The sequence below is a fragment of the Myotis nattereri genome (assembly GCF_964212035.1).
Source record: "Myotis nattereri genome assembly, chromosome: 3".
NCBI classification, from domain to species: domain Eukaryota; kingdom Metazoa; phylum Chordata; class Mammalia; order Chiroptera; family Vespertilionidae; genus Myotis; species Myotis nattereri.
The window spans coordinates 140377962-140402206 of NC_138077.1; the positions used below are offsets into that span (position 1 = coordinate 140377962).

The 24245-nt window shown below is 38.1% G+C and overlaps 1 protein-coding gene across 3 annotated transcripts in view; it reads left to right on the top strand.

The window, feature by feature from the left end:
• CDKAL1 (CDKAL1 threonylcarbamoyladenosine tRNA methylthiotransferase) overlaps positions 1-24245 on the top strand; it is a gene marked incomplete at its 5' end in the record, with an annotated part of 671369 nt that overhangs the window by 231077 nt on the left and 416047 nt on the right. For all 3 annotated transcript variants that reach the window (XM_081086812.1, XM_081086813.1, XM_081086811.1), the window contains one exon: positions 8009-8129. In XM_081086812.1, the coding sequence (XP_080942938.1) occupies positions 8009-8129 (121 nt within the window). The remainder of the gene's footprint in view (positions 1-8008; positions 8130-24245) is intronic.

Genomic DNA, 24245 nt, shown 5'->3' on the forward strand with positions numbered 1-24245 from the left:
CCACTTCAGCTAGTTTCCCCTCCTCAATCCTTAGTTCCTCTCCTTGGCTTCCCAACATGCCATCTTAGAGATGTCTTTTTCAGTTTATTCTTTATTTTGTCAAATTCAAGTTTGTTTTAGATAGTAATAATATTTCTAACTGTGCATATAATAGGTAATGATTTTCAGTATATATGTGTTTTTTTGTGGTCTATAGAGTTATCGAGTCAATTTGAAACAGGAATTCTGTTTGAAAAAGAATTTTTATGTATATATTTATTTATTAAACTTATTGGGGCAACTGGTTAATAACATAAATAATTTTTTAGATATAACAATAAAAGTTTTATTTTGCTAGTCTATTTTTTAAAAAAGATAATTGTTCTGTGTCTGTGGTTGCTTCAGTTTCTTTCCTTTCATTGTTGGCTAGATATAATGAGTGACTTTTATGTTCCTACTTTGTACTATATTTTCAAATTTTTAAAAAACACACAGTCTTGTTAGGTCTGCCACTCTATAATGAATCATTGGATTGGAAAATAATTCATTATATCATCAGGCAGAGATATGTTCCTTTATTTGCATGTAGATAGTGAAGATGAATTATTTATCAAATGTTATTAGTGCAGGCTGCGTAATACTGGTCACAGCAGGATATAATGAAACTTGTCTCATGCTCTTATGAAAATAGCATGCCTTTGCATAGTCATTATTGAACTTTTGGCATTTCTCAGAGAACTATTATGTTATCAGTGCCAATCTTGCTCACCTCTTCATTAACTGGACTTCTGAGTGAAAAGTTCAACTTATCTTGAAAATCTGTGAAATCTGGTATGCCAAATGCTTGCTTGACTGTAGCTATGTTTCTACATCAGAGCAAGAATTTTCTGATTGAATGAAGGCTGTAATGTTTCTTATTAAAGTGAGTAGTGCAAAAAAGGCTATGACTGATGGTTTTATTACTTCTGGTCATGAAAAGCTGTGTATATAAGAGATGTTTAAGCACTATATCTTTCTGAAATGAGGAGTGAAGAAAGATGCATATAATTGCTTAGTATCTTATATCTGTAGTAATTACGTATTTGAAGTTATTTTAAATAGTTGCTTTTAAAAAGGTGGCTTTGATTTGCTGTGGCATGATTGTGTGGAGGTCAACACATCTCTTCACAAGTAGTGATCAAGCTGGATAAATGGTTAAAACGAACCATTTCAGTCTTAGCTAGTTTGGCTCAGTGGATAGTGTCGGCCCGAGGACTGAAGGGTCCCAGGTTTGATTCCGGTCAAGGGAATGTGCCTTGGTTGCAGGCTTGATATTTGGCCCTAGTCCGGGTGCATGTGGTCTGGGCGGATGCCAGAGGCAACCAATAAATGTGTCTCACATCGATCTTTCTCTCTCTGTGTGTCTCTCCCCGTCCCTTCCACTCTCTCTAAAAATCAATGGAAAAATATCCTTGGGTGAGGATTAACAAAAACCAAACCAAAACAAAAAACAAACCATTTCAGCACTTTGGAAATCAACCGAAAGTATTCAGCAAACTGAGAAGTGTTTATTCGTGAAAACCCCTGAACTTTGAGTAAGAACAGTGTGAGCTTGTGGTGTTTATTCCTTGGGCTTCTCGCATTTTCCTTCCTTACTTTACTCAGCCCTGTGGGCAAGAATGTTTAACAGGGCAGAGCAGGCTATGAAAACCAACAGCTTTACTGCTGCTCTCAAGATTTCTGGAGAACGGTCAAAGTGGAGATTTTGATGGCAAGTGACTGAGGGTCATGTTTCTAACCCACTGATATTGTGGGCCTGTTTGGCACAGAGTGGACAGGTGGACTAGCCAGGGATTTAACAGGAACTTGTAGGAGATGAGACAGTGATGGAAAGCTTGATAGAAATCTTTACAGACTGTAAGTTGACTGTAGGTTGTGCATATGCACAGCAGAGATTGGAGTGTGCCCACCGCACCCACACTTACCTGCCTCTGCAGCCTGCGTGCACATCAGAGGAGATAGAAGAGGACCCAGGAAAGCCCAAGAGAAAGTAAAAGTTGGGGCAGACTTGGAAATGACCCTAGCTCTGAATGCCCTTGCCAGCTCATACAGAGACCCATCAGTAGATAGGAGAAATCTCATTGGTATTGGAACAAATGTGTGACCAGTCTTACTCAGCAAACAGCTATGCAGATACAGAATTGACCACTGGGAAGTCATGCTTGGGGGAAAAACCAAACCTAATAAAATTAAGAAGGAACATTAACAGTCATTCATATTGTGGAGAGATAGGCTTCATAGATCTAGTCCAGTTAAGTACTAAACAAAAACAACCTTCGGGGTAGGTGGGGAAATCTGAATTGAGTTGCTACAATATATTAACTGAAATGTCCACTATTCAAGAATGTTATAATACAGCCAAAGAAACAAAGTATAACCATTTTGAGAGAAAAAAAATTCAGTAGGTACCAATTGTCTTTGACCAAAACTGTTGGATTTAGCACTAAGTGTAATCATGCTAAGTCATTTAAGGAATGGGTGTTGACAGTGCCTTGAATACAGAATGACAAAAAGGTAGAAATTATAAAAAGAAATCTAGAGTTAAAAAGTACATAACTGAAATGAAACAGTCATTAAAGGGGCTCAATTGCAGATTTGGGGTGGCACAAGAAAGCAATAAATTTGAGGATAGACCCGGACAAAATTAACCATCTGAAAAACAGAAGAACATGAACAGGACAACCTGTGAGACAACCTGTAGCACAACAACAAGTGTATTATGGAAGTCACAGAAGGAGAGGACACAGGAAAAAGAAAAAAGAATACTGGATGAAAACTTCCCAAACTTTACGAAAAACATTATGGATCCAAAAAGCTACGTGAATTGCATGTAGGAAAATCACAGAGATCCACACCTAGACATATCATACTCATACTATTGAAAGATGGAGAACATTTTGGAAGCATAAGAAAAAAGTGACACTTTATATACAGGCGAACAACAGTAAGATTACTGATTGGCTTCTCATCAGACCTAAGAGAGGTCAAAGGCAGTGGAACGTTTTGTGCTCATAGGAAAAGAAACCTGCCAACTAATAATTCTACATCCAACAAAGGTATCCTTCATAAATGAAGGGAAATGAAAACATTTCCAAATAAATAATTTGTAACTATAAAATTTCTTCAGGCAGAAAGGAAGTGGTACCAAGTGATAACTAGAATTCTCAGGAGGAAATGAAGAGTGCTAGAAATGGTAAATATGTGGGTAAATGTAAGTAAAGTATTTTACAAATTGATATTTTCTGTTTAAAAACATACAGGTTTTAGCAGTATATGTATACAGTTTTAGCAGTATATTTTTGGATTTACACAACTATGTATTTATATGTGTGACAACATATAACACAAAGGAAGAGGAGGGAAAAGAAATGGCCCTTGGACAATTGAACATCCATATGGAAAAAATGAACTTAGACCTTTCCTATACACAAAAAGTAACAAAGATGATCCTAGACTTAAACATTAGAGTGAAAACAGTAAAACTTCTATTAGAAAATGTAGGAGAAATTTTTGTGCCCTTAGGCTAGGCAAAGAATTCTTAGGTATAAGAGCAAAAGCATGAGCTATGAAAGATAAAATTTATAAAGAGAACTTCATTCAATTGAAAAACATTTACTTTTCAAAAGGTATAATCATGAATGTGAAACTATAAGCTATAAACTGAGAGAAAAATAAAATCATGTATCTAAGTTCTTATAAGCTGAATAAATAAATAATTCTTACAACTCAGTAATAAGACAAATACTCCAATTAAAATTTTGGCAAAATACTGGAGTAGACATTTTTATTAGTGAACAGAACCAATAGAGAGAGGGTGTGTGTGTGTGTGTGTGTGTGTGTGTGTGTGTGTGTGTATTTATAAAGAGATGTATTATAAGGAATTGGCTCGCAATTATGGAGGCTGAGAATTTCCCAAGAGCTGAAGTGAGGAAGCTGAAAACTCAGGAGAGCTGGTGTATGGTTTTAGTCCAAATTGAAAGGCCCGTGAATCAAGAGAGCTGATGGGGTCTGCAACTGGGCAGCCATTAGAACTAAGAGGAGTTGTTATTTCAGTCTGAGTCTGAAGGCTGACAGAGACCAATGACCTAGCTCTATAGTCAGGAGGAGGAGTTCCCTCCTATTTAGTACTTTTGTTCTGTCTGCGTCTTCGATTGGTGGGGTAAGGCTCATCTTGGGGAGAGCAATTTCCTTTACTTAGTCTGCTGATTCAAATGTCAATCTCGTCCAGAAACATCATCACAGATGCACTTCAAGTAATATTTGGCTAAATGCCTGGGCATCCTGTGGCCCTTTCAAGTTGACACATAAATTAACTAGTACAACATTTTACCAAAAGGACATACAGTTGGCTAATAATCACATGAAAAGGTACTCAACATCATAATTAATTATAGAAATACATAGTAATTCAAACCACAATAATATACCACTACATGACCGTAAGAATGGTTGTTGCCAAAAAATTACATTATGAGAAACCTGCCTTCATTGCTAGTGGGATATAAAGTGGTATCACCACTTTATAAAACAGGTTTTTTTTCTTATCCTATCTAATAAAAGAGAAGCATGGTAATTAGCGTATGACCGCTACCCTTCCCATTGGCTAATCAGGGCGATATGCAAATTAACTGCCAGCCAAGATGGCGGCCGGCAGCCGGGCAGCTTAAAGTGAACATGAGGATTGCTTGCTTCAGTGACAGAGGACTCCAACGTTCCCCGCCTGCTGCTGCCGGCCTCTGAGCTGCAACTCTAAGCAACTATATTACAAATATAGAAGCTAAACAAAACCCCAGAAACCTGCTTTAGTCGCTGGGCTTCAGCCAGCAAGACTGCAACATTGTTTCAAATACAGAAGGTAAACAAAGGCCAGAAAGCTGCTTTCAGCAGCGGAGGCCTAAGAGCTGGAGCCTCAGAGCTAAAGCTAGCCCAGAATAAAAAAAAAAGAAAAAAAGCAGTTGGGAGCTTCAGTCACCTGCCAGTCTGAAAACAGCCCTCAGCCCAGACTGGCCAGGCACCCCAGTGGGGACCCCCACCCTGATCCAGGACACCCTTCAGGGCAAACCAGCCGGCCCCCACCCATGCACCAGGCCTTTATCCTATATAGTATAAGGGTAATATGCCTCCCAGCACCGGGATCAGCGGAGCCACAAGGCCTCCCGGCACCGGGATCAGTGTGACAGGGGGCAGTGTCCAAACCTCCTGATCGCCCTGTGGCTCTGTGTGTGACAGGGAGCGGGGCCACAACCTCCCTATACACCCTGCTCTGTTCGTGACAGGGGAAGGCGCCCCAACCCCCTTATCAGCCCTGCTCTGTGCCTGATAGGGGGGAGCTCCCCAAACCCCTGATCGCCCTGCGGCTCTGTGTGTGACAGGGTGCGGCGCCCCAACCCCTCACCCCCCCCCCCCCCACAGACCCTGCTCTGTGTGTGACGGGGTGGAGCTATAACCTCCCCATCGGCCCTGCCCTGAGTGTGACAGTGGCGGTGGCCCAACCCCCTGTTCAGCCCTCCTCTGTGTGTGACAGGGGGCGGCGCCCCAACTCCCTAATCAGCCCTGCTCTGAGTCCGACCAGGGGCTGCACCTAGGGATTGGGCCTGCCTTCTGCCACCCGGGAGCAGGCCTAAGACAGCAGGTTGTTATCTCCCGAGGGGTCCCAGAATGCGAGAGGGCACTGGCTGGGCTGAGGGACCCCCCCTTCCCCCCGAGTGCACAAATTTTTGTGCACCGGGCCTCTAGTAAAGTTATAAATTTACCACATGACCCAGCAATTCCACTTGTAGGAATCTATCCAAGAGAAATGAATACATACATCCTCATGAAGCCTTGTATGCAAATGTTCATAGAATGATTATTATAATAGGTATTAATTGTCATCAGCTGGTCAGCAGATTAATAAAGTGTGGTATATTTGGTATGGGTACAGGGATAGACCGTAAATAAGCTTGAGGGAATTTTGGGGGAATAGACATGTTCTAAACTGTTCTTGTGGTGATTGTATGACTGTATATGTTTATTTATAACTAGGGTTCTGGTGCACAGATTCGTGCACAGGTGGGGTCCCTCAGCCTGGCCTGCCTCCTCTCGTCATCTGGGACCCCTTGGGGGGATGTTGGTTGCTGGTTTCAGCCTGATCCCCTCAGGCCAGCCCAGCTTGTGGCTGAACAAGCTCCCTGACCACCAGGGGGCAGTTTCTGCATTGAGCATGTGCCCCTAGGTGGTCAGTGCTCATCATAGTGACAGGTGAACTGGTCTTTCAGTTCTAATGGTCGCTTAGGCTTTTATATATAGACTGGAGGCCCGTTGCATGAAGATTCCTGCAATAATAGGGCTTCCTCAGGCCTATTCCTCCAAGAATAGGGCTTCCTGAGACTGGAGCGAAACAGAGAATGGAGCGAAGCCCACTGAGGCAGGCTTCACTCCTTTCTCCGCTGCCTAGCTCCCTCCCTTTGCCACTTAGCCCTTGGCTCCTTCCCTTCTCTGCCACCTGGGCTCTCTCCCTTCTCTGCCGCTTTGCTCCCTCACCAGGTCACGGATCCAAGGCCCGGGTCCCTCGGGCAGTGTCTTGCGCTACAGGCCCTGCCTTGCCAGGTCAGGGGTCCGGAGCCTGGGGCCCGCGGGCAGCATTCTGTGTGTGCTGCCAGCCCCACCTTGCCTGTATGGCCTGGGGCAGGGTCCCACAGGCAGTGTCACTGCTGGCACAGGCTGCTGTATGCAAAATAGCCGCCATCTTTGTTGGCAGTTAATTTGCATATCACACTGATTAGCCAATGGGAGGCGTAGCGAAGGTATGGTCAATTACCATGTTTGTCTATTATTAGATAGGACTTGAGGCCTGGTGCACAAAATTCATGAACGGGGGGCGGGGGGGAGGCGGATCTCCTCATCCTGGCCTGCACCCTCTTGCAATCTGGGACCACTTGCTCCTAACCGCTTGCCTGCCTGATTGCCCCTAACCACTCTGCCTGCATGCCTCATCGCCCCTAACCCCTCTGCCTGCCTGCCTGCCTGATCACCCCTAACCACTTGCCTGCCTGTTTGATCGTCCCTAACCACTCACCTGCCTGCCTGATCACCCCTAACTGCTTGCCTGCCTGATCGCCCCTAACCGCCTCTGCCTGGGCCCCTACTGCCACAGCTTCATCCGGAAGGACGTCTGGAATGATGTCTGGAAGGCTGTTAGGCTGTCAGGTCTAATTAGCATATTATGCTTTTATTATTATAGATAACTGAATTGTTTATTTACAATGGTTAAATTTTATAGGATGTATCTTATAAAAATAATATGTATGTATATAATGAGCAAATGACAATGCAAACACAAAATAATTAGGGAATCTGAGGGGACGGAATTTTTTGTACTATTTCCTCTTTTCTACAACTTATAATTAATTCAAAGTTCAAAATTATTGAAATTTTAATGGTTTTAGAAATGGTCTAATTTTCTTTTGTATTGTTTTTTAAAAAATGTTAAAAAACATTTGTTTTAAAAAACTCAGTTCTAAAGTGGTTTTTTAAAAAAAATCAGTTTGTTTATTCTTTACTTCTTTGATTTGCTAATTGCTTTGACCAGATAATCTGCATTTGCTTTCTCTCCCCACTTCCTACCCCCACACAGTGCAAACTTGGCCAGCAAGCCTAATGTTCAAATGTGAACCCTTCCTGCTTCATATAAGTATTTGGTCTATGCTAGTGAGCATTCATACCTGTGGAAAGACATTCTGAAGATATATCTGTTTCTCTCATCTGTGCAGTAAAATGTGCCAATATTATAAGCAAAGCACTTTCCACTGTAGGACATGAGCACAGCTGTTTTTCCCTTTGGCAGTATTTCTTAGGTTCAATGATCACATCTCTAGGTTTTCTTTCTTTTTTTTTTTTTTCTCACAAAAGAAAAAGTTAAATGAAAATATTAACACATTTGTTGCGAGCAGTAAATTAAAGTGAAATTGTGTGACTCATGCTAATGCAGGTCTGTGGGCTTTATTTGAAGGTCACTCTGTGAGACTGCTGGGTCAGAAGAAGGATAATGGGAAACGGTTGGGGGGAGCACCGTTGGATTTGCCGAAGATTAGAAAGAATCCACTGATAGAAATCATTTCCATCAATACTGGGTAAGCTGCTCTCCAACTTCCTCATAAAATATTCAGTATATTTCATGAATTCAGGTGTGATTTTTTTCTTGAACATGCGATATAGAAAAGTAGTTGTACATTTTCATGAGAAAGGAAAATGAAAAAGCTGTGAAACACGTGATTACAGTGCCCTCTAAAATGCTCCCTGCATGAAAGTTACACTTACATTTGCAGCAAGGTTTTATACCTTTGATTAATATTATTCTAACTTCTCGTTTTTGGTAATAAACATGGATTTCATTTTACAGCTATGCCCTAGGTTAAAATCTTTTTAAAGAGCATTTTATTGTGGAGAATGGTTAACATGCTCATCATTGTGGACTGTTTTGTCTGTAGGGTTATAGTAAATATTACCCAAGGTACTGAGCATGCTTTGATTATTAACTATCTGAAATACATATTTGAAATATGTTACTCTTAGAGTTCTGGAGGTCAGAAGTCTAACACACGTCTTACTCTGCTAAAGCCAAGGTTCTCGGGGAGAAATCCGTTTACTTGCTTTGTTCAGCGTCTAAAGGCCATGCACAGTTTTTGCTTAGGGTCTCCTCCGTCCATCTTCAAAGCCAGCGCATTGTATTTCTTTGTATCTTCCATAGTCACATTCCCTCTGATTCTGACTCTCCCACTTTTAAGTGATTATATTGTGATTCATTGGGGACCCCTGAATAATACAGGATACTCTCCCTATTTTAATGTCAGTTGATTTGCAACCTTAATCTCTTTTAGCCTGTGAGGCTCCAAGGGTTAGGGTAGTATGAAAGAAAATTGTCGGTCGGGAAAAGAATCAGCAAAGGCATAGGAGTGGACCATATAATTGTTTATGAAGTAGATAATTTTGTTCAGTTTGTCTGGAGTTTTCAGAGTGTGTAAGGAAAAGAATGATAAATTACCTTTTGTTTGAAGAATCTAATTACACTTAGTTGAGTGATAAAGAAAAGGAGAGCCCCTGAAGTCTGGCGCAGAGGTGAGAATAATCATAGCCAGGCTTTAGGGAGGGTATTCTGGGGGCAAGGTTGTAATGGAGATTGGGGCTGGGAGATTGCTGGATACATAGAGAGCACTTAGGACGCCCTTAGTGCCCCAGCCAGGAGGGAGTGAGAGCCTGAGTGGTGGTTGTGGGAATGGAAAGCAAGAATAGCATCAAGTTTTCGGAATGATTTAGAACATGGGGCTTTGTGCCCTAACCAGGTGGCTCGTTGGTTGGAGCATCCTCCTGGACACCAAAAGGTTGCGGGTTTGGTCCCCAGTCCCCGGTTGGGGCATGGACAGGAGGCACCGGATCCATGTTTCTCTCTCAGTGAGTACGTGTGGTTATTTACATAGAGAAGTACCAACCAAGTGCTGTGGTCAGGACAGCAGGGAGGCAACACATACACAAAAGAGGTGAGCTGAGGCTGAAAAAAGCTCACTTTTATCAGGGTGTCCCATGTATGTAATTGCTAATTTTTTCTGGTACTGAGACTGGAGTGTGGAGACAGAAGGTAATGTAGGGGACACACAGTAAAAAAATCAGATATTGAGCCATAAAGAAAATCTGTGCTTTATTATGCCTTCTCTATCACTATTAAGGTCATCATTTTTGACAATACCTTGACAGTTTTTTGTACTTCCAAACCAAGAGTTGAGTGCTGCTTAGCAGTTCTGATATAAGTTATGTCATTTTTTAGGTGCTACTATCATATTATGTCCAGTTTGAAGGGTAATCCTCCCCTGGGCTAAACAAATTTTAGAAAATAGTGTTTAACACTGTAATACTTTATCAATACTTTTTCTTTTAAAATTTATCTTGTCTTGTTATTTTCTATCTGTCAGACATAAAATAATGGTTTTGGGGGACCTTTAAGGGGAATCTAATTTTCTTTGAGATTATGTACCTAAGGCGTACTATCATTTTTACATTTACCCCGGCCCCCTAATAATATCTTATTAGCTCTTGGAAAACAAACTAACTTATTTGTTTTCACTTTCTTTCTGTAATGTCCAGAATTTATCAGTCCCTATTCTAGTGCTAGATACATAGGTGCTTTCTAAATATTTGAATGAATGAATGAATGAACAAATGAACAAAGAAGAATGCAAATTTATTTTACATCAGTGTTTTTAGAGGAATATAATTATTACTAATAGCTTTTTGTTATCTTTCTGGTTCTAATGATTAAATATGAAATAGTTATTAACTATATATAATCATAATGCATGTGAAAATATAATTATTATGTGCTTACCATATTACCAGACATTGTGTTAGATATTATGATATATACAGAGATAAACATTTCCCGAATCAATAAGTAACTAACATTGACTGGAATAATCCAAAACAGGCGACTGTGAACTCAGGGTCAGTTGCAGCTCCTGTGTGAGGAGATTCGGAGCTCACTTATTCCATATCCAGGGCAGTGCAGCTGGGTCTGAGCGTGGCACCCTTTCCAGGCGGTGACCCCTCTGCCCTCTGAATTTCAGGGCTTTGAGGCACAGATGTCCCTCACTGTGCCTCTAGACGCTGCAGTGGCAGCACCACAGTGGAAACCTCTTCTGCCATTACCAGCACACAGTGGGAAGTAGAAGCCTCAAATGCTATCTTTTATGTTACTCTTAAATTACAGCTTTTTAGAAAAGTATGTTCGATAAAAACAACTTTAAAGGTATTTAACTAAAAGTGCTCTTAAAAAGATTGAAATAAGGATCCAAAGAGATCCTGCTCGAAGTTTGAATATATGTGGGACCATCCTTATACTAAAGTGAATTTTTTTAACACTTTGGGTAGATAAAATGTGGGATGTTTTATATTATAATCTCTTTGGCATGGCTCTATACTACTATATTCAGTAATGACTCTTGAGTCCTTAATATCTTTGCATGGTGTCAAGAAAAAGATACTCATATTTTTTCAGCTCATGCTATACTGTTGTTCACACATCATGATTATATAAGCCATGGTCCTGTGCTGAATCTGCTCCTCCTGAGAATAGCTTCTCCAGCCCCAGTCCATCCCCACAGACAGCTGTTAGACATCATGACACCTCTTGCTAACAGGCACTATCTCCAGATAAAACATCTTCCAAAAGTAATTCAGCACACTTTATAGTCATTCACTTATTTTAAAATTATGGCTTAATATTACTTTGCAAATTAACCTAAGCCAATTTTGCCATGCATTGCTCTTAGGTGTTTTTTTTTTTTTTTTTTTAATAGAGAATAATAGCTACCAATGAGAATTAGTTGCTTCCCTATAGCCCAGCTGTCAGATTATAATGAAAGCAAGTCCCAGTCCAAAATCTGCAATAAGAATTTATTAAACAAGGTGGCACCGTCCAGCTGTGCTTGTAAGCTTAGTGAAGTCCTAATTCTCTCTTGTGTAGGTGGTTAAATCAAACCTTGCATGAAAGGTTCACTTTAACCAGATGATACAAAACTGTCAGCTTTAGGCAACCAAAATCCTCTACACAAGGCTTAGAGTGAGGGGAGGGGAGGGACTAAGCCACAATAATATTATTTTTTTTTAATTTAATTTTATTGTTTAAAGTATTACAAATAGTAGTACATATGCCTTTTTTTTTCCCCCATCGACCTTCCCCAGGCCTCCCCTACCCGCCGGGCACATGCCCTCACCCTACCTCCCCAGTGTCTTGTGTCCATTGGTTATGCTTATATGCATGCATACAAGTCCTTCGTTGATCTCTTACCCACCTTCCCCGCACCCCCCCCCCCCCCCCCCCCGCCACCCAAACACTCCCCAGCCTTTCTGCTGTAATTTGAGTCTGTTCAATGCTTCTCTGCCTCTGTATCCATGGTTCAAGCCAGTGTGACCCAACCTGTGGTCTGTGGACTAGTGCAGGTATTAACTACTGATGGCTGGTCTGTGACAAGTATAAAAATTGAGAGCAAATATTTTAGAAACTCTTAAGGCAGTTTTACATTACTGCAGTGTCTTGTAAGTTATTTCATTGTATTTTATCCCAAAAAATTATTGGTTGCAAATAAAAATCCTTCCATCACTATAGATAGTTTGAGAAGCACTGGTCTTGGCCAGTGTGCTGTTGCAAGGTTCTTTACCTTATTTTGGAAAATATTTTAGCCAATTTGCTTACCTTTACTGCCACTGATTTCACTAATGAGATTCCATTTCTACTGTCGTTTATGTTAGTATTTACTCACTTGTGGTTAGTAGTTAAGTACTACTTTCACAAATGAGAACTTATTATTGTCATTTATTATATTAATTTGCAAAGCCTCTGCTTTTGACTAAAGATAAAAGAAAGATAGCTAAAGCTTAGCCAGTAATTTTTGGAAGGTAGAATTTCTGATTAAAAAACTAGCAAAGAGAGACTGTTCTTACTGTTACAGCTTAAAATAACTTATGTGCCCTGGCTGGATGGCTCAGTTGGTTGGAGCATTGTCCCGTACACCAAAAGGTTGTGGGTTCGAGTCCCTGTTTGGGCCCATACCTAGGTTGCAGTTTGGATCCCTAGTCGGGGTGCATACAGGAGGCAACCCATCAGTGTTTCTCTCTCATATCAATGTCTCTCTCTCTCTCTCTCTCTCTCTCCCTCTCTCTCTCTCTCTCTCTCTCTCTCTTCCCTTCCCTTCGCCCCCCACCACCCCTGCCCTTCCTCTCTCTAAGCATGTCCTCAGGTGAGGGTTGAAAAAAACAAACACCTCACACATTCTATATCATGGTTTCTATCTTAAATTCTTTTCAAAAGTCAATTATAGACGTCCTAACATGGCGCATGTGACACTTGAATCTAGAGGTTATAACTGTTCCTTTGACACATCGCTAAGTTGAGTAGAGTCCTTTTGTTATTATTCTTGTTCTATAAGCTTGTGGAGGCCAGGAACCTTGTCTCTTAGTCATGGGCCTGGAGTGTGGCCCCAGCCTATTCTACAGAAGGTACTAGAGTCCCTGGTACATGGGAGAGGACTCTGTGCTTGGGTTTGGAGTCACAGACACTGTTATTTTCTAGCTGTGTGACAGAATGTATTAGATCATCCCTTAGGACCTTTTTTTCTAACATGGACACATGCTGCCTACAGTGTGTGGAGGCTAACACATTATGGGCACTTTTATAAGTGTTTTGCTTAGAATTTTGATGTTGTTATACTCTATAGTCTACGAAATTCTCCAAGACCCTTTCCTTTCCTTTCATCCTTTGTTCTATTTAGTCAATAAAGTTGTTGGTACTAGACTTTACATTTATCATCAGCTTGTCAATCTTGACTTGTTCAGTTTTAAGTGAATGAAAAACAAACTTAAAATTAATCTTAGTCTCTCCCATAACTTTTGGTACAGTTCCTTGCTCACAGTATTTACTCCATAAATATTTTAGTATTTCAGTGACAGCAGTGTTATTTAAATGCAGAAAAAATGTTCTGGCTGAGCAGGAATATAATTCTAATTACTTCTCTTTTGCTATAGATGATTATTTTATAGAAAAAAGAATATGTTAATGTGGACTATGACTGAAGTCATACTTATCTCAAACAATTAAATGTGTGAAAATGAAGTATTTGTGGCAGTTTTGAACTTGTTACATTTTTACTTTTATCCAAAAACTAGTTATTTTGAAATTTTCAGCTTTTTTGATGTCTTCAATGAAATCCCCAAATACCTTATTTTTACTTAAGTATTATAAAATGAAATTTTAAAGTAATCTTATTTTTAATGCACTATAAAACTATTTGGGAAAGATCATTCATAAGAACAGTGGATGGCACTATTGGCTCATACCTGTGAAGTAATTACTATTAAGTTGCAGAACTTTCCAATGCTGGTTTACTAAGTGCCTTTAAGTAAGTGGCCCAGTTAAAAATTTTAGGTAGTATTAGGAGAGGATTTAATCTTAAATCTTGTAAATTCTTCTTTATGTAATCATTATTTTATATAAACTTTGAAATGAATAAATAACTTTCTTAGTAATTATATATAAAGAAATGGCTGGTTTGAAAAAATCATTTCAAATTCTGGGAAGCTATAGGATATATCATTGTGCTAACAAAAAAAGTGTGTCTTACCACTTTTCTGATAAACAAAATAATTTTGTTTAGAGAAGGCAGAATAACTTTGAATTTGGATTAAAAAGCAAAAATTTCAATACTCATACTTAAGCACACAATTAGAGAAACCTTAGATTAAAGTTAATTGAATAGGATGGTTAACACTTTCCTCGAGTCAGTTCATAGATTATATGATAAGGATATACATTAATTATAAATAGTAATAGGTGCTCTTACAGTTTATAAAGTTTATTGTTTTATTTAATGTGTACAAGACCTTTAGGTTTGCCCTTTACAAAATTTAAGCAAAAACTAATCAATATCTGGACATTGATTTATTCAACAAATGTGGTTGAACATTTGTTAAGTGCAGAGGATAGAAAGATGCATTCATTTGGTGTCTGCCATTGAGAATCCCACAGGGTAGAGAGAGAAAGAAGCACAAAGCAATTGAATTGTAACATTGTAAGCACAATAGTACACGAGTAAACATAGTTATCTTAGGACCACGGTGGCTTGTTTGGATGAGTTAGGATGGACTCTCATCGAAAGTAGGTATTTAGGCCATGTCTAAAAGTTTATCTCATAGATGGGTTCAAAGGCAATTTAAGTATGGGAGAACTCCACCCTTCCATGAATAGTGGTATTGAATTGTGAAAGGCCTTCTCTTACACAGGGAAGGATGAGTATGGGTCAGTGTGAGTCATGTTATGTGAATAATGGAATGGTATGGTAGGAGGAAGCTTAGAATGAGGTAGCTTGAGATTGCTTGAGTTCAAACTGAGCCTCATCATTTCATCATTTGCTGTGAGTCATTGTATAAGTTATTCAACCTCTCTGTAGGTCTCAATGTTCTCACCTATAAATGGGGATAATATTAGTGTTGTGAGAGTTAAAAGAGGTCATCTGTTAAAAGTAATCAGGATAAAGCCTGGCTCAGACTACCTGTTCAATATAATTACTATTTTTTTAAAATTGATTTTTTTTGAAAGAGAGAAACATCTATGTGGTGGCAAAACATTAATCAGCTGCCTCCTGCACTCCCCTTACCTGGAATCAGCCTGCAACCTGGGCATGTGCCCTGACCAGGAATCAAACTGGTAATTTTTCGGTGCATAGGACGACACCCGATCAACTGAGCCACATCAGCCAGGGCAATATTATTACTATTAAGTTTATTACTATTACAGCTATGCAAAAGACAAACCTTAGGCTTAATTAGATTGCAGTTTGCTTAAGACCAGGGAGCAGTGAGTGGCAGAGTCATGAATTGAATCACAGTTTCTGACTAGTTCTTCCTCCTATAAAACACAAGTGGCTTTTAGCCCAGTTTGCTATCCTTGCATTGGAATTGTAGTTATTTAGTTAGTTGAAAAGAAAGCCAGTTAGAGCTGAAGTTTGAGACTAGTGTAGAAGACAGCCTACTAAACCTGAGAAAGATGCTGTGGGCCCCAAATTTTACAAAGAGACTATAAAATTTCTACTGTATACTTGTACTATATTACATGCCTCTTGAGATGCATTAACTTTATCCAGTTGAATGGCATTTGAATTTTCCTATTATGATGTTTGAAGGATGGGACTCCTAATTAGAGATTTAGAGATAGATGACCATTGTACCCTTCTGTTTTTTTTCTTTTTTTTAATCCAGGAGCTGAGTTAGGGTGCATAAAGATGAGTTGCACTTGGAGGACACAGAGAGAGGATGGAAGGGAGGCTATATGTGTCCAAAGAGTTACCATCTGTCAGTTTTCCTGTTGCTTCAAGAAAACTTATTTTCCAGCCCCATCTGTAAGGGGGGGAGAAAAATCCCCAAATTGTGTAGCCCCACTTTAATGAAGTATAATTGGATACACATGTGATTGTGGATAAAGGCTGCTCAGTTTTTTCAGTACAAAAATAATATATATCTCATATTTATTTCTGAAACCACTTTGCCCTGATTTTACTACATCTCAGCATGGTAGCAACATTTGTTTTATTTTTTCTAACCCTGACAAAGCAGAGTGTTTTGTTTGGCTTTTTAAAAAGGCAATAGTGCATGTAGTTAAGACCTCATTTACTTTACTCTGATGATGTAGTCTCTGAAGAATGTCTGTTTTTCTGTAAATCCACTAAGGAAACTGGGTTTAAGTCAAGGTCATTATTTAAAATTCTTGTATGTGTTTTTAAACAATGTATGTAACTTTGTGATTTGCAATGTATATTTCTGTGGTTATTTTTAGGTTATCCTTAAAATAAGTGTTAATTGTGAGAGACATTATGGGTTTAGGAAAATCTATCTTGTAAAGTACCTTTTATGGATTGTTTGAGTACTGCTCTTGAGATTTCTGAAGTGGGATTTCTAGTCTGTTCTCCCTACCTCCCTCATTTCTGTTTTCTCTCCCCCACATCAGCCACCCGTTCCCCACATCTCTACAAATTTATGGGAACAAGCTATGTTAGGATAGATTTATATATTTAGCCCCTTGTGACTGGAAGATATATACCCTATCAAGATAGGTGGTCTACTTTATTCAGTGGTTTGTTCACATAGTCATTTGTTTATTCTTTGTACTCATTCACTCATTGATTCAACGAACATTTGCAGAATGACTCTATGTATCAGGTACCCTGCTAAGTGCAATATAAGAAACAGGGCTTACCTATTTTATCATTGCCCTTGAGAGTCTCACAGTCTAGTGTAGTTTAGTTAATTGGTAAATAATTCAGTTTTAGTCTTCATCGGATATAATTAATGTCAGTTCTTTTTATATGTGTGAGACTGAAAGTTTTGTACTTAGAAATGACCCCAAATATAAAGAATGAATAAAATAGGGCTTGTATAAAATATAATGGCTGCACATGGGTATGTACAACATATATACCATGTTAGCTAGTGTGATCCTCTTGGTAACTGATTACTGTTGAAAATTCAGTCATCATTGTCACATATTGTTAATATTCTGGAATTCAGGCAACCCATGACTCCTCTGAATGTTGATTCCACACTTACTCTATTTAATGAAACACCTCTGATTTCATTTCCAAAGAATGAAATTGTTAAGACCCCTTTTTTGCCATTGTGGCTTCATTCTTTCTTTTTCTTTTAAGATTTTTAAATTGATTTTTACAGAGAGAGGAAGGTAGAGGGAGAGAGAAACATCGGTGTGACAGAGAAACATCGATTGGCTGCCTCCTGCACACCCCCTACCAGGGATTGAGCCTGCAACCCGGGCATGTTCCCTGACTGGGAATTGAACCAGCAACCTTTCAGTGCATGTGACATTGCCCAACCAACTGAGCCACACCAGCTAGGGCTCTAGCTTCATTCTTATTTCTACTATTGGCTTTTTTGTCTTTTCTCTGTTTTCCTACCTTAATTCTCAATTACATTCAAAACAAGAAGCAAAGCAATGAAGACAGGGTGACCATCGCAGCACTGATGTTGACACATTGAACACATTTTCAAAAAAGGGATGTCAGATGCCTATGAAGAGAGAGTGGGGACTAAGGTCTGCTGCTGCTGAAAGCAGACTTTGTGATGTGTGTAATGATGTCCAAGAGTGGCTGCATGGTAGTTGGCATAATGTGAGTTTTCTGTGTAACTGAGTTGACTTGCACTTACATATTTTGATTTTATAGTTATATATCAAATGGTTAATTTTCTTATGGCTTTATTGTCCAAATACTTTATTTGGAAAAAAAGCTGTGGTTCATCTATATACACAATGGAATACTGTTTGGCTTTACAAAAGAAAAAAATCTTAACCTTGATGATAGCATGGATAGACCCTGAGAGTATTATACTAAGTGAAATAAGCCAGTCAGAGAAAGCCAAGTACCGTATTATTTCACTTTTATGTGGAATCTAATGACCAATATAGACTAACAAACTGGAGACTGACTAATGGATACAGAGAACAGACTGACAGCTGTCAGAAGGGAAGGGGTTCGAAAGCTGGGTGAAAGGATTAGGCAAAAACAAAAACAAACTCATAGACACAGACAACAGTATGGTGATTGCCAGAGTGAAAGGGGCATGGGGGAGGTAGAAGAGGGTAAAGGGGAGGATAAATGGTTATGGAAAGAGACTTAAGGGTGGTGAACACATAATACAATATACAGATGATGTATTATAAAATTGTACACTTGAAATTTATGTAATTTCATTAACCAATATCACCCAAAAACTTTCAGTAAAAATTATAAAAGAAGGGATTGTTTTTTAAAAAGAATATTCTGTATTTTCTTATTTATCCTATCTTACAGTCTTTTTATCTTCTCTAAATTATTGCTTTGTTTACTGCACATTCCTTCATCTTCTGTGCCTCCTGTCTTTTCATGAGGTGCCATTATCATCCGAATACTTTGCTAGAAAACGTTGGTCTTCAGTACCCCCAGTGTGCTGTGTTCTCCTCTGTCTGATAGAGAATGATTAAGAGTTTTCTTTTCTTTTGAAGAGTTGAGCGTGGAAGAGCTTTTTTCTGAATTGAGATATATTGACAACAGCCAAAAAGCAACTTTTATGATCTGGACTAGATTATTCATTCTTTTTAGAATACACTACTTTATAAATTTACCTCTGCCTTTTTATTTTCTTTCTGTTCTGATGGTTTTAACTGCAGTTAACCTTGTCATGTCTAACATGTACTACATATTATAAAGCATAGATTTTCGAATATATTTCAATAGGATGAATTCGCAGACATAGAATTATTATGTCAAGAATCTTTTTATGGGTCTTAGACTGTGAACTCAAAATTCTTTCCCAAACATTGCTTTATAACGCTAACAGTTAGGAGGATACATGTTTTGTTCCCCTAAAAAGTCTTCATTATTATTCTCATTTTATGGAAACTTAGATTGATAAACTCCCATCTTAGTAGAAATGTAGCTACCATCTTAGTAGGATTTAGTTAAACTTTGCTAAATTTTGAATATGGGAGGCCTTTTGGCCTAGTGTTAACAACATAATTTTGGAGCTAACCTGCTTGGATCTCAATCCTGGCTTCAGTGCTTACTGTGTAACTTTGGGAAAGTTTCTTTGTGTATAAGTTTTCTCATCTCTAAAGTGGTAATTATAATAACATCTGTTTCATGGGGTTGTTATAAGGATAAAGTATATCGATATATAGCTTCGAATAACATGGCAAATAATAGTTACTACAGGAGTGGCCAAGAGTAGGTTTACAGTTGTTCATATGGAAAAAGACATGTGGGTTATGATATTACAATAGCTTTATTAACTGTTTTTTGAACTTACAACTGTAAACCTACTTTTTCCACCCCTGTATATACATGATTGCTGTCATTATCATCATTATTAATTATACTATGTTCTCTTTATTTTTTTATCCACATAGAATGTTTATTCTTTCTTAAACAACATAGACATTTTGGGTAATCAAATTATTGAACCATTTAAATGCTTGTGTGAGTGAATGAATGAAAGAGAAAGAAAGAAAGAAAGGAAAGAAAGAAAGGAGAAAGCCTGGAACCCACATGTTTCACTCTTATGCAATTATTAGAGGCCTGGTGCACAAAATTCTTGCACGGGTATGGTCCCTAGGCCTGGCTGGTGATCAGGGCTGATCGGGACCTTCTGGCTGACAGCTGGGGCATTTCTTTATTCCGTGCCAACCCCTGGTGGTCAGCGCATGTCATAGAGAGCGATCGAATTCCTGAGGGGACACTTTGCATATTAGTCATATATATATATATATATATATATATATATATATATATATATATATAATGTTTTATTAAAAGCTTCATTCTTTTGTGTGGTAGGTAAGAAAGAACTAGTTGAATTTAAGTATATCTATTGTAAATATATGGAATTGTCACTTGTAATAATTTCTTGACAAATGTTTGGGTGGATAGTAGAGCAGAATGGTAGTTTGTAGAATGGGCAGCAATTTGATTTGAACTTTTTATTAATGGGTTATAATGCCTAAGATCTTTGGTCAACTAATGAGAATGGACTGGGGCCTTTTTTTCTAAGGGTTAGGAAAAAACCCCTCTTAATTAGGGATACACTTAGCAAACTATTTAATGTGTCCCTATATTATTCGTAGCTCTATGGCCAAATATCAATTGTCCAGATACCTTCTTAGCACAGATCTATTTTTGGATAATTAAAAACCCCTTTGAAAGATTTATATGTACAGAAATAGTTAGAGCTGGAAAGGATTTTAGAGATTTAAGATCTTTTCATAGGTGATGAGGCTGAGGCCTACTGGGCCTAATCACCCAAAGTAGTGTGCTCACTTGTGATTCATGACAGAAAGAGGCTGTTCTGACAGGTGGTACACCTTGACCTTTAGGGTTTTAGAGGTTGGTGGAAGGATTAAGCTTTTATGGTCTGCAAGGCATCATAAGAATAATATTTTGTGTTAGCTTGTTTTGAAGTATATATAGGTCAAAACACTAGGAAATAGTAAATGGTATTACTTTGGCCAATGTTTGGTGAGTAAACAGTGGAAAACAGTAAAATGGTCTTCCTGTTAAGTGAATTGGATTACACCGGATAAAGAGGCCCTTGAGACATAAGACTTCTCTTTGGACGTGTGAGAATCTTCACAAGAACTCCGGGTTTTTATCTGTCTGTATTCTTCTTCTGTTCCCACATTATTTGCCTTTCCCATCCATATTTCTGGTTCTATGCTATACTTTCTTTTATTCCTGTAGGCTTATGTTTTTAATATCCTTAGCACCTAATAGTGACTAGCGTATGGAATTTCTCAATAAATAAAAAAAGTTTTTATGACTCAATTTGTAAATGCTAGTTGTATGTTTTCATTCTAAAGTCTGTCTTACTGTTTCCTGAGTGTTGACCTTATATTTTCAGCCTTTCTCAGTTTGTGTTCTCTGAATTACACCTGAATATTTTAAGGCAGTTCATTATATATAATGAATTAACTTATCTCCTAGATATGTATGTATGTATTTATTTAAAATTTTTATTGAATTTATTGGGGTGACATTAGTTGATAAAATTATATAGGTTTCAGGTGTACAATTCTATAACACCTCATCTGTATATTGTATCGTGTATTCACCACCCCAAGTCAAGTCTTCCATAAGTGTTTATCCCCCTATAACTCTCTCCTCAGTATTTAGGTTGGTAAATAGCTGTGTATCATTTTTGGAAGACTTGAGAAAATAATCACTTAGAGCCTAAGAGGTTCTCAACCTGTGGGTCGCGACCCCTTTGACGGTCAAACAACCCTTTCACAGGGGTCGCCTAAGACCATCTTGCATATCAGATATTTACATTACGATTCATAGCAGTAGCAACATTGCAGTTATGAAGTAGCAACGAAATTAATTTTATGGTTGGGTCACAACATGAGGAACTGTATTTAAAGGGCCAGAAGGCTGAGAACCACTGACTTAGACAATTTCCTGTAGTACTCAATTATTTTGGAACACTGGTTGAGGAAGGCTGATTTATTTACTTCATCAGACCTCCCTAAAGCTTACTTTTCTAACGAGCATCCTCATTGATTGATTGACTTCATTTTGATGTCAGTTGTTTTTTTACCCCACATTTCCTTATTTTGCATAGACTTTGTTTTTACTAAGGATTGTTGCTAAGTTTCAATTATGCTGACAAAGTTACAGTAAATGTGGCTTATTTTCTAAAAAGAAAAATAAGCAATAAATATGTAATAGAACTTCCATATTCCTGTGTTTTTTTCAAGTAAAGCATCTACTACTTGATTGTCAAACTGGCATTACTTGGGTGGGTTTATATGTGAGACATACGAGGACCATGACAGCATGAGACCCAAGGGCAACGGAAGGAGACTGAAACTAGTAGATTGAGTCCAGTTATCACTGACTCTGCCAGTATAGCTGACCCTGGAAGTCAGCCCTGTTTCCAGGCATGGCATCTAAGACTGTAACCTTCTGAATTCTTATTTCTAAAGAAGTCCATATTGGATGTGTCAGGGCTCAGTTATTTGGAAATAAAACTATACCTTCTCATAGATGACATGATTATCAAGGATACAATGTAAACCACAAAAGTAATCATATTTATATGTACTAGCAATGTGTGATAGGAAACTGAAATTTAAAAAAACTTTACATAGTAACTCTAAGAAAATTTACTTATGCATAAATTCTTAGGTTTAACTCTAACAAATCATGTATAGTGTCTGTATGTTGTAAACTGCAAACATAAGATATCAAAGAAGACCTAAAAAAAATAGAGCGATATATGATGTTTATGAATTGGAAGACTTAACATAATAAAGTATCAGTTCTTCCCCAACTCATCTATAGATTTAAACTAATTTCAGTATGATTTCCAGTTATCTTTTTGTGTGGATATGGACAACCTGATTCTAAATGTAATATGAAGGACAGAGGAACTAAAGTTATAGAAATAGTTTTGAAAAAGAATTAAATTAGAGGATCACACCACCCTATTTTAAAACTTACTGTAAAGTAGCTGTAATTAAGACAGTGTGGTAGTGGTGAAGAAAGAAATAGGCACATAAGTCATTGGAAACAGAATAGCATGTTCAGAAATAGACCTGCACAAATTGGCCAATTAATTTTTAACAAAAGCACCAAATCTATTCAAGAGATAAGGAGTGTTTTCATCAAATTGTGCCGGAACAATGGGATATCCATATTGAAAAGGGAAAAATCATTTACCTAAACCTCACATATTCATGAAAATTAACCCTAGAGAATCAAAGATCCAGATGCAGAATTTTAAAGTATAAAATTTATAGAAGAAAACAGAAGTTTTTGTGACCTGTGGTTAGGCAGAGTTCTCAGACATGCTACCCAAAGCACAGTCCATAAAAGGACAAATGATGGATTTCATCAAAATGAACAACTTTTGCTCTGTGAATGATACTATTAAGAGAACAAAATCCAAGCTACAGACTGGAGAAAATATGTACATACCTAAGCATAGGATTTATATTTAGAATATATAGGGAACTCTGAAAACTCATCATGAAAACAACCCAATTAAAAATGGACAAAAGACTTGAATAGACACTGCTCCAAATGGCAGGTAAGTACAATAAAGTTTTTCTGTGCTGTTACCACTAGGGATACTGCAGCCCATCAGTAGCGGAAATTAAGAAACAATGATAGTACCAGGTATTGGCGGGGTTATGGAACAACTAGAACTCTTATACATTATTGATGGGGATGCTAGATGATACAACCATGTTGTAAAAACAGTTTTGTAGTTTCCTTAAAAAGTTAAACATAAACTTATCACGTGACCAATAACCCCACTTCTGGGTATGAGAAATGAAGACTTAAGTTCATAGAAAAACCTGTATACAAATATTTATAATAGCTCCCTTCCTAATTGTTCAAGTCTGAAAACAATTCATATGCCCTTCAGGGGTGTGAATGGATAAATAAACTGTTATATTAATTCTATGGGATAGTACTGAGCAATAAAAATGAATGAATAATTGATATTCTTGTCATCTTAGATGAGTCTCAAAAACATGTGCTGACTGAAAGAAGCCGGTAATAAAAGGTTATATACTGTATGATTTATTTATATAAAATTCAAGAAAGGGGAAAACTTGAATGTAGTGATGGAGAAGAGCTCAATGGTTACCAGTGGTGAGATGAGGAGAGTGTGCCTGTAAAGGAATGACAAGTGAAACTGTCAGAGTGATGGAATCCATTATTCTTATTGTCTGATTGTTCCTTATATCTATACATGTGCTGAATTCATAGCACTGTACACTCCCCAAAATATTGGTTTCATGATGTGCCAATTACTTTAAAAGTTAAGAAATTTTAAGGTGGAGAACCATGGTAGGAGATTGAAGTTTAGAAGAAAAGGTTTACACCTCATTTAAGCAGGAAGCAAAGTTGTCTAGACAGATGTAGAGGGAAATGGGTTTGGGTCAATAAATTGGAGAACCGAGCATTAGAACAGTTGCTGAGGGCAAATAAAACATTACTGAAATTATCCTCAGTGGTGAATGGAATATTGTCACCTCCAGGTAATATGAGATAAATGATAAGATAGTTAAATGGCAGGATTATGTCGTGGCATGATTTATTAAATAAAACTTTTAATTACCTGGTGTCACTTCCTATTAAAGACTTTTGCACTAT